This window comes from Ctenopharyngodon idella, chromosome 3 (genome assembly GCF_019924925.1).
Source record: "Ctenopharyngodon idella isolate HZGC_01 chromosome 3, HZGC01, whole genome shotgun sequence".
NCBI classification, from domain to species: domain Eukaryota; kingdom Metazoa; phylum Chordata; class Actinopteri; order Cypriniformes; family Xenocyprididae; genus Ctenopharyngodon; species Ctenopharyngodon idella.
The window spans coordinates 28,583,503-28,603,275 of NC_067222.1; the positions used below are offsets into that span (position 1 = coordinate 28,583,503).

A 19,773-nucleotide genomic window follows, 5' to 3' on the forward strand; every position below is an offset into this window, starting at 1 on the left:
ACATATGGACAGTCAGTAGGGCGGCAGTCGACCTAGCATCTGGGATTTAAGAATTGTGGATAAACTAAACAGAGCCTGGGACAGTATTTTTGCTATTAAGCCTCTTCACTAGGCCTAATACTGTAAGTAGGTGCCCTCACTGTTCTAAGGTTTGGCTATAGTTACTGTCATAAATGCAATGAGAGAGAGTAAAAATACATTTTTTTGCTTGGTAAACAGTGTGTCTGTGAGAGTTTTAAAAACTGTTAAGTAAAAGCACATTTTTGGGTTGCGTCATTGACCTACTCATAGCTTATGCCAGCTTTACTTAGCCTGAGCTTTATTATTTTCCCTGTAAGGTATTTTATGCAGACAGAGAGCAGTAATCAGCACATTTAAGGGCTGTGCTTATTTTTGCAAATGTGAAAGGTTAATGTTGCTCAAAACTGTGGGAAAGGAACTGACCCTAGGAAAACCAAGCCCAGAGTGGGAACATTTCTGACTCATGTACTCATGATGCATGATAAGCATGTATGTGAGTGAGAATGTGTGTGACAACCACTCAGGGCAACACACTGAACGATCTGACACTATAAAAGATGTGCTGTGGGGTCCAGTGGAGCTGAAATCCTGAGATACGTGAGCAGGCTGACTCATATGAGTCTGCGCACACACACACACACACACACACATTCTTGAACATCTATCTTTGTGAGGACACAATGTAATCTCTAGCTACTTACCCTAACCTATTACACTAAGTGCCCAAACCAAACACTAACCCTTAACCTAACTGTATAACCTTATCCCTAAAACCACGTCTTGACCCTCAAACAGGCCTTTAAAGGGATCTCAGAAAGTGAGGACCAGTCAAAATGTCCTCACTTTACTCTCTTTGTCCTCACTCCGATAGTCTAAATCTCAAACCGGTCCTCACACACACATTTACTCAGCTATAATTGAGGACATAGCATAGATTATTGTTTTCTATTGTTCTAATTTAAAAAAAAAAAAAAAAAAAACGTAGAAAAGTATAAAATTATATGTTACATTTTTACGTTACGTCACATTTTTGTACTTTCTATTCTATTAAAGAATCCTGAAGAAAATGTATTGTGGTTTCCACTAAAATGTGAAGCAGCACAACTGTTTTCAACATTGATAATGTTTCTTGAGCAGCAAATCATCATATCAGAATGATTTCTGAAGGATCATATGACACTGAAGACTGGAGTAATGATGCTGAAAATTCATCACAGGAATACATTACATTTTAAATTGTAATAATATTTCACAATATTACTGTTTTCACTGTATTTTTGATCATATAAATGCAGCCTTAGAGAGCATGAGACTTTTTTTTTTTTTTCAAATAAATTAAATATCTTTTTAAAAATATTATAGCAAATTATAACTAAGTATTAAAAACCCACACACACATGATTATTTATTTAAAGCCCCATATATTTGCACTAGCATGTGGCCTCGGGACAAGCACAGAATAAAATATGAACAGGAATAATAAAATGTGCATTATGTATAATAATGTGTACGTGCATAATGAAAGTTTTTCCAAGATGATTAATAAGAACAAGACTCACAGTAATCTGTATCCCTTTTAATACTGGTAGTATTTGCATTAGATTAGTGATGGTGCATAAACTACGGCCCTGATTCGATGTAATTTACCCCCACTACTGCACAAATAAACATTGCGCTCATTTGCATACATACTTTTTCTTTGGTTAGAATGACATCATAAACACAACAGAAATACACAAGAAGAGACCGTAATGGGTCCCATGGCTATCACTTTAAAGTGGTGTTGATTAATACTGCCTTTGTGTAACTGAAATTACTAAATGTGAGACAAGTGACGTTTAACAACAAGACCAAAGCGGATAAAATATAGCATATTATCATACCTATTAACACATTGCGTGAAATTCGCAGCTGTAAATGACATCATACCCATCTGGCCCCTTTTACACAGGCATCAGATATAACAATTCTCACTGATAAAATGTAAATATGCACTGAAATCTTTGGTGTGAGACATTGTCCTCAAAATACTCTGTAGATTCATGCATGCATCAAGACAATGCAGTTCATATTCTCTCTCTATATATATGTATTAGAGGAACTTGGTACCTATTCATATCATAATCGTATGAAAATCTCTGCATATTTTGATCTAAAGCCACAATGTGACACACAATAAAACATAATTGCCCGGTTTCACAGACAAGGCTTAAGCTAGTCCCAGAATAAAATGGATGTTTGAGCTGTCTTGACTGAAAGAAACCTGCACTAACATATCTTAAAATATGTCGGTGCAATTGTTTTGTCTCAAGATGCACACCAATAATGTTTTTTTTTCTAAGGGACTTTTATAAAAGCTATTTAAATGTCCTAATTTAACTAAGGCCTACCCCTGGCTTAATCTAGGACCTGTCTGTGAAACCAGGCCTACATTACAATGTTCTCAAGTAAGATCATGAAAGCACTTTGGATGCATTTTCTTGTTCAGATCCCAACTTCACGCACTAAATTCAGCTCTAAACCCATACCTGTGTACCATCTGTCATTCGCTCAGAGAAAACAAAGCAAACTTCAATAAACATGGCTGTGAAATAGGCTTAAACCTGGGCGCCTGTAGGCATTTATGTACCCCAGAGCAGGAGCTCTGTGTCGTCCTGTGGATCTACACCACCTCCACGTAGTTAGCAGGGTAAAGGCCCTCTTTCCCTCCGTCCATCATGCCTCTGCACCAACCCTGATCATCCTCATCCTCTATCTTCAGAAACTCCTCACCTGAACACACACACACACACACACACACACACACAGAAAGCATCAGTTGTACACGTGCATCATATAGACACATACTATATGAATATTACAAACACAAAGACAGCTTACCTGCTTTGAAGGAGAGTTCATCTGTCTCCTGTCCAACATAGTCATAAAGAGCTCTGACTCTCACTCCTCCAATCATTACACTGAGACAAGGAGGGAAAACAGACAAAGTCAATAAACTAAGGCCTGCATTAAACATGTTGAAGACCACTCCCATCTTATTATAGCTCCTACATATCCACCATATCAGCAGACAAACTTTTGCTCTTTTCTAATGCAAATCGTGTGTGTTGGGATAGTTTTAATCAAATTTTTTTTGTTGTTGTCTTTTGTTTGAAGCCCATTTCCACATAAGAAAAAAGGTAACACTTCAATTTAGGGTCCAATTCACACTATTAACTAGTTGCTTGCATGTTACTAGGATATTAGCTGTTTATTAGTACTCATAAAGCTTATTCTGCACCCCTTAATCGTACCCAATTCCTAAACTTAAAGGCACAATATGTAAGATTTTTGGATTAAAATATTCAAAACAATTAGAAAAAAATATTAAAACAAATATTAAAAAATATTAAAAACAACTAGAACAACATTATATATTTTGTTGACTTGTTGTACTTACATTATCTCAAATGTTTCCAAGAATGTTTAAATCCAGAGAAATAAGCAATTTAATTGCGTCGCCTATCAATGACATCATACCTAGGGCTGCACGATCAATCGCAATTAAACCACACGCGATTTGGCAAAGGCTGCGATTATTTTATGCGCAGCTTGTCAGTGCTGTACGGCTTTGTGATCAGTAGTAAATGCTGCTCCATCTGAAAGCCAGAGGGCGCTCTTGCGCAGAAACTCCAAATATGCCCTGCCGCAGAAGTAGATAACACGCATCATTCCAGGAAATCCCTATGGGCATTATACTATTGCTGTAGCTAAATAAACAGAAGATTGAAACGCTTTGATTGATTAAACATGACTAATAAACACACGACTGCCTTATTCTGTGTAAGAAGCCACATCATCTCACAGAAGAATGCTCAACTGTCGTTATGAAGTGAGTTTGGAGTAAAAACATGTTATTAAATTATAAGCAACTCAAACTTGCAGTGCTTTCAAATGGATTAGCATTTGGAGCCATACTTCATTGACAAGCTCAATGTTAAAATATTGTCCCATTGTAAGCTCAAGCTCAACAATTTCAATGTTATTTTTCTAATCGTGCGATTAATCGTGCAGCCCTAATCATACCTGCGTTACCCTCGATTTACGGTCCAGGGACCGTATCACTAAATCCAAGGAAACACTAAAGACTTTAATATATTATGTGTTTTATTAGACAGGTGAGCAACTGTTTGGATACATTTTTAGACAGAAAACTAATCATGTTATATAGCTCAACACAGTAAGTCTTATTGTTTAAATCTCATTTTCTTGATTTACAGGGAGTACCATGTGTTACCATGCCTAATATCGATCTAGCTTACTGCAGTGTGCAACAAGTGTCTCACAGTAGCTGCTGAGCGAACACATAGAGTAGCATTATAACAACTTTCAACACACAAATGTATCTAATATGATAAATCAGCGCTGTGTTACCCCACATAAGCTTGACAGGAAGAAGCGGAAGCGCTTGTCTGCGGCATAATAAAAGCTCCACTGCTCTTGAGCCGTGTGTCGCGCTCGTCTCTCATTAGCAATCGCTCCAGCGGCCTCGTTTCACTCCAATGGCTTTCAGCCACACCCTGCTTCATACTACAGTAATGTTAATAAATCTTTAATACATTAGCTCATCCATGAATAGGATTTCTGCCCGAGTCCCATCAGATTCTTTTCCACCGGCTGTAGACGTGAAGACAACACCTCCCATGATTTCACAAAATCAAGGCGTCATCAAGCTACACCTTTGCTTTTAATAAGCAACTTCTAGCTCAGAAAAATTACATATTGTGCCTTTAACAAATGCCTACCAGTAATTAGGAGTTTATTGAGGCAAAAGTCGTAGTTAATAGTGAAAATTATAAGATAAAAAGTTATAATTATGACAAAAAGATAAAAATATTTGTCATAATTATGACTTTTTATTTCATAATTTCGACTTTGTATCTCATAATTCTGACTTAGTATGCCAATTTTGAGGTTTTATTTCATTATTATGACTTAGTATCTCATAATTTTGACTTATTATTTAATAATTTTATCTATTTGCCTTAATTATGACTTAATTATGTCTGACAGTTCATTGCACTGGATTGTCGATAGTAAGTAAAGGGTTCGCAGTACCATAGTGAATGTGTTTGTGATCAGCATGCCTCCACAGATTTACTCACAATACTTATTGTTGTAAAGACCAAAATGTTTTGCAATATCACATTCCATATAAGTATAGTATATAATAACCACTCAATGTTTGCTACTGTATTTTTCTTAAAAATCACACTGTTCGAACCCCATTTCATTCTTACGGGATGTCCTGTGAAGCTTGTCTGAGCGACAGTAACCAAGGCGGCTAAGCTCAGGTCAACACACAGCAGCAAACAATAACAAGGCCTGAAGTCCAAGTCAGGTTTGTAGCGAATAACAGTCGGGCAGCACTGTGCTGTAAGAGCCCCGCAGCAAATATCAATGTAGTAAACTGACCTTCTCTCCATCATTGCTGCTTTCTGCTCCACCTCCTTCTTTCCCTTTTTATGCTTCTTGTCTGGAGTCCACTCCTGAAATAGAAAGAGAGTGAAAGTGTGAGTTAGTGAAGGAGTAAATGTGGGTTTTGGCACAACAGAACGCAGTCTATTTGAAGATGTGCCTCAGTGACATACATAAATATCACAGATAACAACAGAAACGTCACTCTAACCACCCTCAGGAATGCAATACCCTCAAAACAATACCTTAAAACAAACCCCATTACAGTTTGTTTTTGGACATGAGTGAAATGAATGTGGCTTAATGCACATTTCTCATTGCAGATGATAAAATAGGTGAAAAACCCCATAGACTTATAGTGAAGGATCCAAAATATCAGAGAGACATCTTCAGAAAATGTATACTGAAGTTTTAGTTAATGTTTGCCACTATAAATGTATTTGCAATATAAACCTGAAATTGAGGCCAGTCAGTGGGCATTCCCGGTCCATGTGTATTCTTCCACCAGCGCAAATCCTCCTGCTCGCTGATGGACATCAGAGTATTATGGAGCTCATTGTACACAGCTTTTACGCTAACAGAGAGAAAGAGAAACTCATTGTATGTAATACTGAAACTGACTGAAATTGAGATTTTGAGAATGACCCTTCTCACACACCTGTCATTGTTGGTGACATCCAAGTGTCTGTGGATGGACAGGAAAGCCTGTTTGAGGAAGCTTATCCTCTTCCTCTCCTCCTCTTGTGATTGGTCAAAGATAGACTCCATTTCCTCCATGTAGCGCGGAGCATAACGTGTCACTTCCTCAAGAACCTTCTCATAGCGGGCTCGTACCTGCACACAGGAATTTACAATCAATCAGTCAGATGTGTCGCTTGATGCGTATATATATATATATATATATATATATATAATTAGAAACATATTTATATAATAAATGAATATAAATATTAACTAAATTACAACCCATATCCCTTGAATGCCAATCAAAATTTATGACTTTTCTGTTTCTTTTGATGATTAAGATGATAAAAGATCATTGAAATGGCATTATTTTCTCTCTCTCTTTCTGATAGTTTCCCCCACACAACTCTCACTTTCTCTGTCTCCTGGTGAGCCAGTTCGGTCTCTTCCTGGATCTTCCTCTGTTTCTCGATGGCAATGTCAGGGTTGCCTTGGGCATGGGCCTCCCGTTCACGAGCCACATGTTCCTTGCGACAAGCTTTGTGAAACGCCGACCTGGCCTTCTCTAACTGTCACAAAAACACACACACATTTAGTGGTCAGACTCACTCAGTATTGCATACTGTAAACATTCATTTTCAGTAATTCAACAGTTCATTATTCAGCAGTTATTCCACAGTTACTATATGTACACATGCTTATCTTGAGACTTTTTTGTTTAGTTTTTTCCTTACAATACTGTGAGCAGAACAAGTGAATTTAATGACATTTCTACCTTTTTCAGTCTCTTGGCCCAGGGCTTCTGAGCACGTGAGAAACCGGTTTCAAAATCCTGGGACTCCTTGAAACCTCCAAATATTTTCTTATGGAAAGTGTCCTTCTGCCACGTCCGGATGCGATCTCCGTCCTCTGACACCAGAGCACGACAGATGGAGGAGTGCAGTGAGGAGAGGCGGTCAGCAGAAGAGAGGAAGCACTGCCACGCTCGCAACAGAGAGCCGTAGAGAGGACCTGGACAAAGACAAACATATTCATGAAATAAATGAGAGGACCATTTAGGGTCACTAAAAGAAACCTCTTCATCATGTGGGCATCTCATGTAAAATGCAAGTCACAGATCCTTAATCATATGTGCAGTGGCTCTCCACAAAAGACTTTACTGTACGTTTGAAATGGAACTACTCATACTGTTTTTTCAGTATGCAGTATGTAGGCTATACACTCAACATTATGCAAAATGTTTGAATGCTTTTAAGACATACATTTACTAAAATGTGGGAAATACAGGTGCTGGTCATATAATTAGAATATCATCAAAAAGTTGATTTTTTTCACTAATTCCATTCAAAAAGTGAAACTTGTATATTATACTCATTAATTACACACAGACTGATATATTTCAAATGTTTATTTCTTTTAATTTTGATGATTATAACTGACAACTAAGGAAAATCCCAAATTCAGTATCTCAGAAAATTAGAATATTACTTAAGACCAATACAAAGAAAGGATTTTTAGAAATCTTGGCCAACCGAAAAGTATGAACATGAAAAGTATGAGCATGTACAGCACTCAATACTTAGTTGGGGCTCCTTTTGCCTGAATTACTGCAGCAATGCGGCTTGGCATGGAGTCGATCAGTCTGTGGCACTGCTCAGGTGTTATAAAAGCTCAGGTTGCTCTGATAGTGGCCTTCAGCTCTTCTGCATTGTTGGGTCTGGCATATCGCATCTTCCTCTTCACAATACCCCATAGATTTTCTATGGGGTTAAGGTCAGGCGAGTTTGCTGGCCAATTAAGAACAGGGATACCATGGTCCTTAAACCAGGTACTGGTAGCTTTGGCACTGTGTGCAGGTGCCAAGTCCTGTTGGAAAATGAAATCTGCATCTCCATAAAGTTGGTCAGCAGCAGGAAGCATGAAGTGCTCTAAAACTTCCTGGTATACGGCTGCGTTGACCTTGGACCTCAGAAAACACAGTGGACCAACACCAGCAGATGACATGGCACCCCAAACCATCACTGACTGTGGAAACTTTACACTGGACCTCAAGCAACGTGGATTGTGTGCCTCTCCTCTCTTCCTCCAGACTCTGGGACCCTGATTTCCAAAGGAAATGCAAAATTTACTTTCATCAGAGAACATAACTTTGGACCACTCAGCAGCAGTCCAGTCCTTTTTGTCTTTAGCCCAGGCGAGACGCTTCTGATGCTGTCTGTTGTTCAAGAGTGGCTTGACACAAGGAATGCGACAGCTGAAACCCATGTCTTGCATACGTCTGTGCGTAGTGGTTCTTGAAGCACTGACTCCAGCTGCAGTCCACTCTTTGTGAATCTCTCCCACATTTTTGAATGGGTTTTGTTTCACAATCCTCTCCAGGGTGCGGTTATCCCTATTGCTTGTACACTTTTTTCTACCACATCTTTTCCTTCCCTTCACCTCTCTATTAATGTGCTTGGACACAGAGCTCTGTGAACAGCCAGCCTCTTTTGCAATGACCTTTTGTGTCTTGCCCTCCTTGTGCAAGGTGTCAATGGTCGTCTTTTGGACAAGTCAAGTCAGCAGTCTTCCCCATGATTGTGTAGCCTACAGAACTAGACTGAGAGACCATTTAAAGGCCTTTGCAGGTGTTTTGAGTTAATTAGCTGATTAGAGTGTGGCACCAGGTGTCTTCAATATTGAACCTTTTCACAATATTTTAATTTTCTGAGATACTGAATTTGGGATTTTCCTTAGGTGTCAGTTATAATCATCAAAATTAAAAGAAATAAACATTTGAAATATATCAGTCTGTGTGTAATGAATGAATATAATATACAAGTTTCACTTTTTGAATGGAATTAGTGAAATAAATCAACTTTTTGATGATATTCTAATTATATGACCAGCACCTGTACTGTAATTATTATGCAATTAATACTATTATGCATACTTTTAAATGTGACATGCACAGTACGCAGTAGGAAATACTTCAAAATACATTCAACATTTGATTGAAAATGCGAAATATTACATTTTATTATTTTTGAACAATAAACATCAAATAATGCAAAATAATCATTGATTATTTCTGAACTTGTTGAAAAGCAAAATACTACATTTTATTATTTCTGAACAATAATCATCAAATAATGCAAAATAATGATTGATTTTTTCTGAACTTAAATAACAGTCAAGTCATGTGACAATCATTTAGCATTGTTGTAATGTTGAAAAACAACATAAGCAATACGACTTAAAACATCACTATTGCTAATTATAGTACATATTGCATAATACACAGTAAACAATATGTTAGTTTTCTGTTCAGAAAATACACTACCGTTCAAAGGTTTGGGGTCGGTAAGATTTTTTATGTATTTGAAAGAGGTGTCTTATGCTCACACGGCTGCAATTATTTGATTGAAAATACATGTTAAAGGGTTAGTTCATCCAAAAATGAAAGTTCTGTCATTAAGTACTCACCCTCATTTCGTCCCAAACCCATAAGACATTTTTTTTTGTCTTTGGAACACAAATTAAGATATTTTTGATGAAATCCGAGGGTATCTGATCCACACATAGGCAGTAAACATGCAAATGTCGTTGCTGTCTATGTGTGGATCAGATACTCTCGGATTTTATCAAAAATAATTTTATTTTGTGTTCTGAAGATGAACGAAGGTCTTACAGGTGTGGAATGACATGAGGATGAGTACTTAATGACACAACTTTCATTTTTGGGTGAACTAATGCTTTAACACAGTAATGTTGTGAAATATTATTACAATTTAAAATAACTGTTTTCTATTTGAATATATTTTAAAATGTAATTTGTTCCTGTGATGTAAAAGCTGAATTTTCATCATTACTCCAGTCTTCAGTGTCACATGATCCTTCAGAAATCATTCCATTATGTGACCATGGACCACAAAACCAGTCATAAGAGTCATTTTTTTTTAAATTGAGATTTATACATCATCTGCAAGCTGAATAAATAAGCTTTCCATTGATGTATGGTTTGTTAGGATAGGACAATATTTGGTTGAAAATCAAAATATTGAGAAAATCGACTTTGAAGTTGTCCAAATGAAGTCCTTAGCAATGCTTATTACTTACAAAAAATAAATATTTGATATATTTACGGTAGGAAATTTACAAAATATCTTCATGGAACATGATCTTCACTTAATATCCTAATGATTTTTGGCATAAAAGAAAAATCGATAATTTTGACCCATACAATGTATTGTTGGCTATTGCTACAAATATACCCGTGCGACTTATGACTGGTTTTGTGGTCCAGGGTCACAAATGATGATTTTCTGCTCATCAAACATTTATTATTATTGTCAATGTTAAAAACAGTTGTGCTGCTTAATACTGTGAGCAGCATTTATTTAAAATATAAATTCTGACTCACTTTTGATCAATTTAATGCATCCTGGCTGAGTAAAAATAATAATTTCTTTAAAACAGAAAAAAAAAGTACTGACCAGAAACTTTTCAACAGTAGCGTACACTGCCGTTCAAAGGTTTGGGGTCTATTTAACAACAAATCCTGAAAAACAGTTTACACTGTTAATACGGTTTACACAAAATATAAGCAGCACAGCTGTTTAACATTGATAATAATAATAAATGTTTCTTGAGCAGCAAATCATCATATTAAAATGATTTTTGAAGGATCATGTGACACTGAAGACTGGAGTAATGATGCTGAAAATTCAGCTTTGACATCACAGGAATATATAATCATATATAATCAAATAGAAAACAGTTATTTTAAATTGTAATAATATTTCACAACAGTACTGTTTTTACTGTGTCTGATCCAATAAATGCAGCCATGGTGGACTACTTTCAAAAACATAAAATCTTACCAGCCCCAATCCTTTAAACGGTAGTGTACTGTGTCCAAGTTCTTGATAAAACTGCAGTACTCACTCGCATCCACTAGGGGTTTCCATTTGGTACTCCACTCACTAAGTTGCTGCGCATACTGTCTCTCAACCCTGGCCCTTTCCTGGAAACACGCCACTATGTCATTACATGCCTGGAAGGCATCTTCGGTCCTCTTCACTGTCCGGTGGTAGTTCCCTGGCTGAGACACAGACAGACAGAACTAATGGACAGAACTTTAAGGTTAACAGTATAATTTAGAGGGAAAAGAAAAGAAAAGACTAGCACTTGGCGCTAAAGGTTAATATGCTGTTTAAGAGGTCAAGAATGAGGTATTTACTCTTATGACACAGAGAAAATGTCCCTCTCTCATCTGAGCGATCGGCCTCATTTCTTTTCCAGCAGGGTCACTGGGTTTGTTTGCTATGGATTGGACAAGTTATCAGTATAGCGTAAGCTTTGTTTCTAATATAAACGGCAGAAGACAACATGTGGTGTGGAAAACCAGAGCACAATTCAAACATTATTCCCCCGAAAAACATCTGTGACTAGATGAGGACCAGCGAGACGAGAGAATTCAGGCCACGGTAAGTGGAGCATCACGTGGACAGCGCAGTGAAAGGGGTTGATTAACTGCAATAACACGATAAATGAGAGAGAATGAGGGAGGAGGGCGAACATAATGACAATTTCAAAATGGGCGTCGTGTTTGCTGATGTGGAGCGTGTTCTACTATTTTGCTGGCAACCATTAGTGGCTCCCCCACAATTGTATCAATTCATCTCTCTATTCTGCATCGTCCTTTTGTATTGTTCTTTGTTGGATCTTTCTCTCTCTCTCTCTCTCTCTCTCTCTCTCTCTTAGCTGTGGTTTGCACCACGTATTTTCTCCAGTCTGAGAAAAAAGTAAAAACAGCTGAGGAATCTCAACTCCGGCCAAGAGCGGTGCAGAGCAGCACCTGCCAACCAATCAGAGAATCACAGAAACCGAAAAGAATAACACAATCCCTGTCAAACGGAATATAACATTCAGCTGGACTCAAAGCTGCACAGTATTTAAAAAGAACTGTTTCACTGAACAGACAAGCCTATTTAAAAATCAACCCCATTCAACTCTGGCTAAAACTTTCAGCATTTCATCACTGCAATCTTCTGCCAATGCTGTGGTTAACCAATCAAAGCATCTAGGATGAACACAAAAACACTACTGCGCTCAGTTCTGGTCAACCGCCAGCCAATTACAAGGTAGGACATGCAACAAAACCCTTGCAGGCGATATCAGTGGGGTTGTTGTAAACTGACGAAACATCAGTGGTCAGAGCATTTCACCGAAAACAGTACCACTGGCCAAGCTCCAGATGGGATGGCAACTCAGCAAAAAGTGCTCAGGCTATAGAGTTGAGGAGAATCTTAAACAGCTTCATACTGATCTCATGTAGTGGGAGCTCTAGATGGCATAGATAATAACAACAAATCACCACGGAAAACTCCATAAATACTAATCAGATAAAACTCACTAAGATGCAAAATTAAATTAAAATTAGATTCAAAATGATTTTTTTTTTAATCAATAAAAATATATTTTAATAATCATTTTTAGATAATTTGATCCCAAAAATGATAGTAAAACCTAAAATTACCTACTTCGTAGGGACCAGCCAACAGTCCCCAAGAGAAAGAATATAAATGATATATTTATTTAATAAATATATTAAATAATGTCAAGCAAAAATCTAAAACTGCAAAAATGTTTTTGTGAGGCTTAGGGGATAGAATATATCATTACCAGTGTTGGGGGTAAAACACATGTTACGTAATCAGATTACTTTTTTCAAGTAACTAGTAAAGTAACACATTACTTTTTTAATTGACAACAAAATATCTGAGTTTCTTTTTCAAATGAGTAACACAAGTTACTTTGTTTTCCCATTTATTGACTGACACCTCTCCTGTCCCCCATGTTGAGAGAATCATGATGAGTAAGTACAGAGGCGTTGTGTGCGCTGTGTCAACATGATGGTTATTGTAGTTCTAGACTAAATGTGAACATGCATTCAGAATATTACGCAAACCTGCAATAATGAAATGTTAAATAACACAAATATACTTTATGTATTTAATCTCACTTTATTAACCAATGTCTAATGTCCAGTGTGGTGAAGTAAGAGTGTTGAACTTTCTCCTCCTGCATCCTATTCTTCTGCAATCCAGAACGGCAGCACAGCTGAAAGGTTTGTTTGCACTGCAACCTCTGCGTTTGTTTGAGCTGCGCCCTCTACTGTACAGGTGTGAATTTGCATTTCCTTCAGCCTGAGGCTTATTCATTTCACTTTTGGTTTAAATGGGCCTTTACATTTGCCAAAAATAGAACTTTTGTTATTAAAAAAAAAAACACAAGTAAGCCAAGCCCAGGTGAGAAAAAGTTATGTAACGCATTAATTTCCATAAAAAGTAACTAAGTAATGCAATTAGTTACAACCCGAATTCCGGAAATGTTGGGACTTTTTTTAAATTTGAATAAAATGAAAAATAAATGACTTTCAAATCACGTGAGCCAATATTTTATTCACAACAGAACATAGATAACATACCAAATGTTTAAACTGAGAAATTTTACAATTTTATGCACAAAATGAGCTCATTTCAAATTTGATGCCTGCTACAGGTCTTAAAATAGTTGGGACGGGGGCATGTTTACCATGGTGTAGCATCTCCTCTTCTTTTCAAAACAGTCTGAAGATGTCTGGGCATTGAGTTTATGCGTTTCTGGAGTTTTGGTGTTGGAATTTGGTCTCATTCTTGCCTGAGATAGGTTTCCAGCTGCTGAAGAGTTTGTGGTCATCTTTGATGTATTTTTCTCTATAGGTGAAAGATCTGGACTGCAAACAGGCCAATTCAGCACCCGGACTCTTCTACGACAGAACCATGCTGTTGTAATAGCTGCAGTATGTGGTTTTGACTTGTCCTGCTGAAATACACAAGGCCTTTCCTGAAATAGACGTCATCCGGAGGGGAGCATATGTTGCTCTAAAACCTTTATAAACCTTTCAGCATTCATAGTTCCTTCCAAAACATGCAAGCTGCCCATACTGTATGCACTTATGCACCCCCATACCATCAGAGATGCTGGCTTTTGAACTGAACGCTGATAACACGCTGGAAGGTCTCCCTCCTCTTTAGCCCGGAGGACATGGCGTCCGTGATTTCCAACAAAAATTTCCGACGGCACTTCTGGACCATGTTCACATATGGCTTCCTTTTAGCATGACAGAGCTTTAGTTGGCATCTGCAGATGGCACGGTGGATTGTGTTTACTGACAGTGGTTTCTGGAAGTATTCCTGGGCCCATTTAGTAATGTCATTGACACAGTCATGCTGATGAGTGATGCAGTGTCGTCTGAGGGCCCGAAGACCACGGGCATCCAATAAAGGTTTTCGGCCTTGTCCCTTACGCACAGAGATTTCTCCAGTTTCTCTGAATCTTTTGATGATGTTATGCACTGTAGATGATGAGATTTGCAAAGCCTTTGCAATCTGACGTTGAGGAACATTGTTTTTAAAGTATTCCACAATCTTTTTACGCACTCTTTCACAGCTCTGCCCATCTTTACTTCTGAGAGACACTGCCTCTCTAAGACCTCAATTTTTCAGCCATTTGTTGCCCCCTGCCAACTTTTTTGAGACCTGTGGTAGGCAATATTGTAATGCATTACTTTTAAAAGTAACTTTCCCCAACACTGATCATTAGTTCAAAATAAAGACAATAATAGTATGATACAGGAACAAGTGTATATGTGTATGTGTAACTAACATTAGGTTGCTCCAAGGGGACTGCTGAAATGAGTAAATCACTTTGGATCAAAAAACAACTGCTAAATAATAGCTTGCTATTTGCTCTAAATATAAGTCTGAACATGAACATGACAGTTAACAGCGCCTATATGTAATTATATATGCAGTATCATCACATAATTACCATTATCAGTATGACAAGAACCTATTAGAAATATTGTAACTACTGCAATAATAAATAAAGTATTTTACACACACACACACACATATATATATATATATATATATATATATATATATATATAAACAGTGAACTAAATGTCCTCATGAGCAAAGACATTTTTATTCACATAGTGCAGGCATTCACATATCCACAAGCATCAGGACATCCTAAAAATACTACAGAATTTCTACAGCAGAAAAATACTGTATTACTGAGTATTATTTTATAACATTTTTTCCTACAATGGTAAAAAAAAAATAATAAAATAGTCAACAAAAGGGTTATAAAGCTATTAAAAGGCAAGCTACTGCATGATTCCCAGCAGTACTGGAGAACAGAAAAGCAAACCAATTAAGGAGCTGAGAGACAAAAGCTGAGCTAATTAAAATGGGTGGAGGCACAATGGATGAAATTTATAGACTGAGATTAAAGTTTAAAAAAACTTAAAACATGCTGAAATGGTCTCAAAGAAATAAAATCACTTGACTTGAATTTTAATCTTCATTTGGTTAATAGAGAGTATCAGTAGCTTTTGTTATCCATTTCACTTAATGTCCGGACAAATCTTGTCATCTGTTGTTAATTAAACTGTTTGGGTGTTAAAACCAAGTCAAGTCAATCACCCATGTGCATTTCTGGTAACACATAAATAACAAACCAAAAGCGGATGGTATTTCTTAGAGGTCCATCATCCTGTCTGACTCACTGCTGTCCTTCCTCCCCCTCTCACTTACCATCCAGAAGCTCTGATTGTTGGCATCCTCAGGGCCTGTCTCAGCCGGGAGCGTTGACATGATGAGTCTGAAACAGAGATATGGCAAACAACATTTTAAAGCATTAAATGGGCACTAAATTTCCTCATTAAAAAAATAGTACCTTTGAAAAATGATTAAAATCATCTATATTCACATGAAATGAAGATTTTTTTATTCTATATGGGGTGGGTCATCTCATGGAAGCTGACATCTTGAGATCACATGACCAGCCAAATACTATTTCACCTTGGCAACCACCTTTTTATTGTACAATTTCAACTGTGCAATAAATGAATCCTGGCTGACAAATGAATATCATTTCTACAATGGCGTCGACGGCCAAAAACATTTTGCGTGAGTGTGTGTGTGTGTGTGTGTGTGTGTGTGTGTGTGTGTGAGAATCTGCATCCACACCACTAGGTGTCAGTATAAGTTCAAGACGACTGGCGTATCAAACAATACAACAAACAAAAAAGTTAATGATGCACTTTTACAGCAAAATTAGCTATGAACAATAGAGGTCAATAGTTTTGCTGGTTCTCGCCATTTGACATGTCAGAAGGACAAATGGCTGGAATTTATTTCTAGATTGTCTTAACAGGCAGACAATAGTGACAGAGCTGAATATCATACTGTGTCTAATAGCATGCTGGGAGGGTGTTGTGTTTTACAAGCTTTCTTTTATTTGAACTACAGTTTACGAACTGGGTCAGAAAGTGCATGGCTCCAACAAACAAGTTTAATGGTCTTGAAGACAAGTACATGAAGAAAGGAGGATAGTTATATACAAGGTTATTTACTGAGGATCAAAGAGTTTTCTGGATGAAAAATGTTACTGACTAGTTAAAGTGTAAAAAAATGAAATGGCTCAAAGCAGATGTGAGTGTTGAAGTGGCTTTGAGAGTTGTGGTTTACAGTGAGACAGATAGTGCTCAATATTCTCCTCTGCTATCTGCCTTGATCCAGAGCTCTGGGCTTTGAAACTTGAGCCATCCCAAAATAAACAGGGGTGAAAGTTCACCAACACGCACACAAACACACTAGTTCGCTTCTGAAACACGTTCATGAGCTTGCAAACACTGGCACATGTGGCCGGTCCGACAAGCCCACACAGGCACATGTTTGAGCTGCCCCAAACACATACATGCCAGAAATACACGCCATTGACAGCCCAACATGCCTGTGGCCATTTGTTTCTGCAAATGCAATAAAGCGCATTTTGTCACAAGACATGGAGAGAGAACAAGATGACAGAAGGGAAGTGCATGAACAAGCTGTTATTTGTCTGTCTTCTTTCTCTCTCTCAATCCCTCCCATGGGTCTATGTCCCTCAGGGCATTATGCTAAATGTTCTCTTCTATCCCCTTTCCTGCACTGCAGGGGTCATGGGTATTGTAAATCACCCTATATTTGAACTTTAACCTCACTTCCTGTTCCCCCTCTGGCCCTCTCCCTCCAGACAGCCTTGTGCTCTCAGAGAATATGAGCAGGGAGCACAAGCTTAAAGGGAAAGTTCACATAAAAATGAATGAACATGTTGTCTTTAATTTCTCATCATCATGTTATTCCATCATGACTCTTTGATGTGTGGAAGACAAAAGATGTTTTGAAAAATGTGGTTTGTTGAACAGAGGTTGAAGCTTTCAAGCTTCAAAAAGGATGCAAAACACCATGAAAGAATCATAAAAGTGGCCCATAAGATTCATACACATACATGTTCTGTAGCTTTTAGTGATGACTAAAATGTAAGTTGTTCTTAAGTTGGATCTTTGCTACGAAACCGTTCATTTTGTTTTAAAAGAAAAATATATCTGAATGGAACGTTCATGAACCAGACAGATCCAGTTCCTAAAGTTGCAATGTTATGGAAGTAGCTACAGATCTTTTCTTCCATATTGTGACGTACGTCTGAGGGAAACAGATTATTGAATTATTGGGACTTATAGACTTTTTTTATCCATCAGTTGTTGACTGGACAGAGACACATCTGAATGCAAGCTTGCGGTCTATTGTAAGAAAAAGGTGTGGTTTAATGCTGCCTTCACATGCTATCGGAGTTATCGTAAATATTGGTTTCCTAGTTAACAAATTGGACATGAACGCCCTCTCAAGTCAAACTTTGAAAGCGATGAGCTCGTAATCACAACTTCAGAAGTGGGAAGTAGGAAATTTCCGATAGCACATGAAGGCAGCATAAGAGGACTAAATGATTGGAGAAGTCCAGGATACATCTCCATAGAGAAGTCATTTCACTGGAAGATTCAGTTATGACATTTTGATTGAAAATTACAAGTAAAAATTAAACATACAGTCAAATCAAAATTTATTCAGATACCTTGAACATTTCATTCATTAATACAGTTTATTCACTATAGTTTAAAAAATGGTAATAAATTATGACAAGATCTCAGAGTTAAACTGTGTCAGAAAAAAATAATCTAAATTATGTCAGATAACACTTGAGCAAAACATGGTCAGGTCAAAGTGTCTGAATAATTTTTGGTCCCAAATTTTTATCAGTTTTACTGGTAGTCCACTGTATGAAGAAGTTTTGGGTATAATATGTCACAGTTTACTTTATTTTGCCATCCTCATTTACATAAATGAACTATAGTGTCCTGCACCCACTAATAAAAAATATATCATAAATATCAAAAATGTCTGAATAATTTTTGGTTTGACTGTATGTATGGATGAATCGTTCACAATAAGATCAATATGAAGCAATTAGTAAATAAATTGGTAAATTCGCATTTCATGCCGACTTTAATTTCAAGTCATTGATCAATGAACTGATTACTGGCTGTTGAGTTAACAGCTCACTGTAGGGGAAGAATTTCAGTGAATAAATATTGAAATCTGAGTCTGTTTTACACCCAAAATTATGACTAAGACTTATAAGAAATATATTGCACAAGCCACATTTTTTTACATACTTCACTTCAGTACATTCATCAAGACATGCTTTTGTGTTTTCCAAAGAAGACAAAGTCATATGGGTTTGGAATAACATGAGGGTGAGTAAGTGATAACAATATTTTCATTTTTCACTGTTTGCCTTTTGTGTAAGAAGAGTTTCTTCTTCTAATCGTAACCCATCTCTCTGTGTTACACTGGAGCCTCATGCAATGTTATGTGTAAGTAAATGAAAGGATGAACACATTTGAGATTGATGGATGAGATTGATGGATAAGTGCAATCAAATTAATCAAAATGGAGATTAAAAACTGTTGGAAAGTTTCTGTAACTTTTGAGACAAGGGAATGACCCATTTCTGAAAAGATCATCATGACGTTGCTGTGAATCTCCCTCTTCTCTCCTATTTTCTCTTTTCTCCCCCTTTTCAAAGCCCCTCAAACCCCCATACCCCTCACCCACCCTGGCTCTCTTTCTCTCTCCTCCCCCTGTCCCCGTTTTGAGTGTCACACATAACTCAACACACACCCACACACTGAAGAAATATATAGCAACTTATGAATGCATCAGACAGAAATAGTCTATGAATGCTGCAGAACTCATCAACGCAATGTGATCTAACTTGACACAAACACATCAGGAATAAATGAATGACAGAGAAAAAGCAACAAACTCACCTCTAACTTTTCCAGGGAAAGTTTCCTTTTAGTTTAACCTTTTCTTTTCCAAAGTAACAGATCACCCCTTTTCTTCTGAATTTTCCACTTTTAAGGCCACCATATGGTTATGGTATGTTCTGGACACCGTCTTTCTCCTCTTCTCTGTCTTTGACCCGCTGTCAGTGTTTAATAAGGTGGCTTCCTGTCACTTTCTTTCTCTTCTCTCCTCTCCCTCTCTAGTTCCCCCTCTTTCCAAAGCAGCTGTGGATAACCAGACCTTTCGCTCTGTGGATCATACTACATGACCACACTCCTCCCTCTCCCTGTCTCTCTCTTTCCCTCTCTCTCTCTGTCATATGAGCAGAGCTGCTCCTCATAGTAAAGTA

At 37.4% G+C, this 19,773-nt stretch overlaps 1 protein-coding gene across 1 annotated transcript; it reads right to left on the minus strand.

The window, feature by feature from the left end:
- Positions 1-1,582: 1,582 nt before the first annotated feature.
- On the minus strand, positions 1,583-19,698 carry si:ch211-51c14.1 (protein kinase C and casein kinase substrate in neurons protein 3). Its single transcript, XM_051887654.1, has 10 exons — positions 19,406-19,698; positions 15,792-15,858; positions 11,089-11,245; positions 6,938-7,173; positions 6,576-6,731; positions 6,137-6,312; positions 5,932-6,052; positions 5,476-5,549; positions 2,902-2,981; positions 1,583-2,793 (listed from the first exon to the last, which is right to left on the minus strand). Exons 2-10 carry the CDS (start codon positions 15,849-15,851, stop codon positions 2,684-2,686), a joined length of 1,170 nt encoding a protein of 389 aa, XP_051743614.1. The 5' UTR covers positions 15,852-15,858; positions 19,406-19,698; the 3' UTR covers positions 1,583-2,683.
- Between the last annotated feature and the right edge of the window lie 75 nt (positions 19,699-19,773).

Coding starts and splice junctions, on each gene's coding strand:
- si:ch211-51c14.1 (XM_051887654.1), bottom strand. CDS start 15,851: ATGTCAACGCTCCCGGCTGAGACAGGCCCTGAGGATGCCAACAATCAG. Junction 6,053..6,136: donor GATGTCACCAACAATGACAG/GTGTGTGAGAAG, acceptor TCTCTCTGTTAG/CGTAAAAGCTGTGTACAATG. Junction 2,982..5,475: donor GCAGCAATGATGGAGAGAAG/GTCAGTTTACTA, acceptor TCCTTGTCTCAG/TGTAATGATTGGAGGAGTGA.